The sequence below is a fragment of the Corvus kubaryi genome, unplaced genomic scaffold, assembly GCF_017639235.1.
Source record: "Corvus kubaryi isolate FWS band 111438036 unplaced genomic scaffold, C.kubaryi_AGA036_p1.0 37384, whole genome shotgun sequence".
In the NCBI taxonomy this organism is placed as follows: domain Eukaryota; kingdom Metazoa; phylum Chordata; class Aves; order Passeriformes; family Corvidae; genus Corvus; species Corvus kubaryi.
The window spans coordinates 4955813-4960938 of NW_024581126.1; the positions used below are offsets into that span (position 1 = coordinate 4955813).

The window sequence follows — 5126 nt, forward strand, 5'->3', positions numbered from 1 at the left end:
TTATTCTGACTTAGTGCCTCCCACTGGTTTGTTTTCAAACTAGTACACTAGATATCATTTTGATACTGCTTAGAAGAAGGATCTTATACTCTAGCTAGATCACTCTCAACTGACCATTTGCTACATGAAGCTAGTTCTTCTAAACTCTCAGAATTTCTTGAGGCCTTCCAGATAATATGAATTCCACTCCATGCCCAGAATCCTATATCCTAAATTCTGTGCAAATAAATCTATTGGAAAAAGGCTACTGCCTCTTAGATGCATCAATAAAAAACATGAGAATCCTTGATTTTGTATAATTTTGCTTGCTTTTAGTACAGAGAATTCCATTCACTGATTCTGTTGGTCAAACTATAATATTGTTACTAACATTCTCCATATGGAGAGACAGTTGGGAAGTCGAGCAGAAAGTTCTGCAGAGTTTGTAGGCCATATGGACATTTTAACCTTAGTGGGCCACAAGCCCTGGGAACAGCAAAAAAGAATTCAAAGAAAGTAAAAGGAACGTTATGTATTACACTGTGTCTTGTTTAAAGGTAATCATACAAGACGGTGGTTAATCAATGTTGCTAGGAAACATGAATGTTGTAGTTTTCACTAAGGTAGTAGAAAGAGTATATAAGCCATGCTGTAGAAACAATAAACGGCTTTTGCTTGCATCAAGCTACATCCCGTCTCTCAATCGCCAACACCTCCAAAATCATCAGGAAAAATAAAATCCTCTTACACTGTCTTCTTAGTGTTAGCAAGTAACGCATTATTTTATTCTTGGCCAGGAGGTGTGTGTGGCAAACAAAATTCCAGCCTCCTAAGAGACAATGATACAAAACTTTTTAACCTATTTATACACTTCTAGCAAACAAAGAAATTAATGTTCATTAGTTCTAAATTACATAATTCTTTTTCATTAACTAATATTCTACCCTTAATTGTTTTTTTTTTTCTCTCTGCACATCCTAATTAGTCCATATTTTTAATCTTTTTAGTATCTTTTTCCTCCAGTAGGGACTTTCCAGCACATATACTTAGTCTCTTCTTTATCTTCCGGTTTCTGCAAAATGACCTTGTGATCCATAAATTCTGCACTCCTTGTATCTAATTTCAGCAATGCATCTCTCTTCTCCCAGGCTTTCTTCATTGAAGCACATCAAGGTTAGTTTAACAAAACTCAAAAGTTTCAGTCATTTTATCAAGTTGTGTTTCCACAATAGCAGCTTATGACAACTTTGCTAAATGCTAACTAAAAGTGATTTAAGACTTAACTCACTGCTTACGATTTATTAAAACAATTAATTAAAAGTTAATTAAAACCATTAACTAAAATTATTTTAGAAATTTTATCATTTCCAACAATTTGGGAGCCACCAAAATTTCTTACCATGAGAAGCCCATTTATTTAGGCTGCAACATATGTACTGCTTTAAAAATTGCATTTTAAAAATATTTAAGCACATTCTGACAGTCGATACAATTTAATAGAATTCTGTGTCCATTACCTTTAAAGACGATTTAGTTCGAGGTTCTGTTTTCTGCCTGGCGAGCTTATTTTGAATAAGCAATGACTGATCTGTACGAGCATCATAATTCCCATGTTCTGAATCATCTGTATATGTATCTTTATCCTTTCCTACATCTGAAGGAAAACCAGAAGAAAACAATGGGCTCATTTTAGATTATAGTAGACAGAAATGAACAGCATTATCACAGCCACAGTTGAGTATTCATTTTATGTATACACTTTTTAATAACATATTTCTTTTCCTGTAAAAGCTTTATACTTGAAATGTTACCATGTTTATCTTAAACTAGAAGTGACTGCTATTTTTAGTAGAAGGCCTATAGAAATGGTTTTTTATTAGCATTCAAATAAAAAAGTCCATAACCTCCTTTACAGTAGTTGAAAAAACACACAAAGTGATATGAATATTCAACTTCTTGACTCACAATTGCTGAGGCTCAAGATGTTTCACCAAATAGGCAGGCACACCCTGGAGACCAGAGTAACATCTCATGTTTTAAATTTAAACAAGCAATTGAAATGCCTGATTCCTCTACACACATGCAGATATAGCATTTGAAAATCTGCACATTAAGATATTGCTTCTGGTGCTTCAGAACACATACTAAGAGGTGTACCTGATGGTGGTAGAAGGTAGAAGGACATCATGAAGGAAGTGTTCTCCTTGTCATTGGATTTAGTTTCAACTGCTCAGCTAACGTTTTTATGAAAACTTAGTTGAGTACTCTAAGAGAGCTGCAGGAAACTGAGGACCTCCCTCAGAGCTTACCCATATTGTCCATCAGAGAATCATGACAATACTTGCCCTATACACCCAGCAGGAGTAAAATGAAGGGCAATGTCTGTACAGTGTTGGACTGTAAAGTTTTAATGAATGTTAGAAAATGGCTAGTCTTGAAAAAATATGTTAAAAATTAAGAAGATGGAATAATCATTGCCACACAATATTATCTTGGACAAACTGGAAAAAGAAACATATTCAGACAAAAAAATTACCCACAAATCCTGAGTAAAGTTCCCCATCTCAGCTTTCACATCATCAGGGGAAAAGTCAGGTGGACTAGGAACAGTGTTTAGCCCAGTAATTCGAAACCCTAAACAGAAGCCAAGAAACAAGTCGTGGTTGCTGTGGGAACCACAATCTTGAATTTCATGGATTTTAAATTCATAAAAGTTCATCTGCAACATTTAAGTATTTTTCATTAAGTTGTTCAGTTAAATTCGCCAAACTAAGTACTACAGAAATTTAAAAAAAATAACCACAATTATCTCACATATCCTAAGCATTTCACATTTCTGAGATGGAATATTAAAAACCAGAACATTTACTGAGCACTATTTTTTCTTCAATTTAGTTACTATATAATGATTATACAAAATACTCCCTTGATAATTTCTAATATTGATATTAACCATGGTAAATCTCTGATGGGATTTCTTAATATACAAAATAGCTCGTTTTAATTGTCAAAGTGCCTAACTCAGGGATTTTATTTATTTTAAACAACGTTTTGACTTAATATACAACTTACTCTCTGCTCAACAAAAATTAATGTAGTTAAAAGAAGGTTTCAGGTGGTAGGTATATAAAGTAGGAAACAGTACTTAGCAATTCTGCACATTTGACTTATGTCCAGGTTTGATGATCTCTTAGTTTACTAAAGATCAGGAGCCAGTAAAATGAAGAGACAGGCCTATGAAACTTAAACGAGGTCATTTAAGCTGAAAGAAAGACTACACTTACATTAAGAAGTCTATTTTTATGAGGAAAGTTTTAGAGGATTAGACCTTATGAGTACACCTAGTACTAAAAAAAAAAAAAGCTTTTGAAAACTTCTACAACTTTTTTCTTTAAATAATTTGATGTTATTAATAAGTTTTCCCTCTGTGCTCAACACACTTTACCTGCTAAACATTATTATGCTTTCATGGACACATATTTTAAATTGCAGCATCTCTCTTCTGTAAAAAAATTATCTTTCACCTAGAGATACCTTCTATCTTGCCTGAAATGTAGTCAAAATTTGTTTTAGCAAAACAAAAATGCAAAACAACCCTTAAAATCAAAGAAATTTATAATTACAAGGAAACCTTATTTAAAATTTAAAGATACTTGCTATTGTATCTTTCAGCAGTTGATTACTTATTTTATGCACATAAAGCACTCTCTCACTATGTAATGATATTAATACAGTAAAAAGGGGAAGAATATTTAGCATTTAAACATTCCACTTGAATAATCATTTGTTACACCTGTCTGAAAAAATGTAAAACTGAGACACATACCACACAACTCATATTTCAAAAGTATATCCAAAAGTGTGCATTGTTCTTACCGTTCATGTAGTTTTGGACACTAATGTCAATAAAACCCCTAAAATGTTTGTAGATTGTTGGGGTTTTAGGAGCTCTCTGAGGTTTTTTTTCTGTTAAAGGAATTTTCCCCATACGTGTTGCTGGGGAGACAAATTGCTGGGTACTTAAAAAAACAAAAGAGGTGCCTATGGGGGTGGGGTGCATCTGGCTACTCTTGTTTCACCTGGGTGTGCGGGCAGTTGGTCCCGGCGTTTGGACAGAGAGAGAGGCTGTTTCGTCAGCTGCTTTTCCTTCTGTCAGAGGAAAAACCCCAGGATCCCCAGCCCGCCTTCCCTACCCCGCAGGCAGCCGGGCCCTGGCCGCCCTGCCCCACTGTTGCTTCGAGCCTTCACTATATTGTAGCCCTGCTCGCTCTGCCTGCCCGGACCTCCGGGGGGTTCCCCATTTGGATACATCTCATCTGCCACCCGGGATTTGTGCTTGTCCCTGCCGTTCCAGCCTGCTGTTCCAGTCTGCTGTTGCCAAGGGTCCGGCCAGACACCGGGATTGGCTGCCCAGGGGTTTGTGAAGCTTTTTTGTTCCATCCCTTCCCAGGATCCCAGGGCACCAGTGCCACGTGCTCCCCGAGTTCGCTCCGGAGCGCCCCCTGCAGCCGTGGGGGAACCATCGCACCTGCCCTGCTCACTGGGAGCCGCCGGCACCCCTACCGGCTGCAACCGGAACTGCACCCAAGGGGAAAGGGCCTGACAGCCGAGAAGGCTGAGACTGAGTTTGTGATTGTTTGCTGTTACTGCCATAGTTATTGTTGTTTGTTTGACTGGTTATACACATATAGATATAGAATAGTAAAGAACTGTTATTCCTATTTCCCACGTCTTTGCCTAAAAAGCCCCTTGACTTCAAAATTATAATAACTCAGAGGGAAGGGGGGTCGCATCTGCCATTCCAAGGGGGGCTCCTGCCTTCCTTAGCAGACACCTGTCTTTCAAACCAAGACACCCACCCTTCCTGGACTTAAATTTGCAGGAGCAACACAAGGGGATGGGAAATGGGAGTTGCGGTCTGTTGCAGTGCTTGAGTGCATCGCAGGAGTGACCAAGGTGCCACAGAACCCCAAAACAGTGGAGGTCCGCTGGTGGGCAGGCTCAGAGGTCTAAGACCACCCCCTTTTACCCCTTTTAAGTCCATGTTCTAGACAGTTCTCCTTTCCTTAATACCCCACTGGTTCCTGGTCCCCTTGTTCCACCCCTCACCTTCCCCACTGGTCACTGTCCTGTCACCCCATGTCCTC

At 38.2% G+C, this 5126-nt stretch overlaps 1 protein-coding gene across 4 annotated transcripts in view; it reads right to left on the bottom strand.

The window, feature by feature from the left end:
* Positions 1-5126, bottom strand: part of ANO3 (anoctamin 3) — a 198434-nt gene that overhangs the window by 80394 nt on the left and 112914 nt on the right. For all 4 annotated transcript variants that reach the window (XM_042035651.1, XM_042035650.1, XM_042035652.1 and 1 more), the window contains one exon: positions 1497-1633. In XM_042035651.1, the coding sequence (XP_041891585.1) occupies positions 1497-1633 (137 nt within the window). The remainder of the gene's footprint in view (positions 1-1496; positions 1634-5126) is intronic.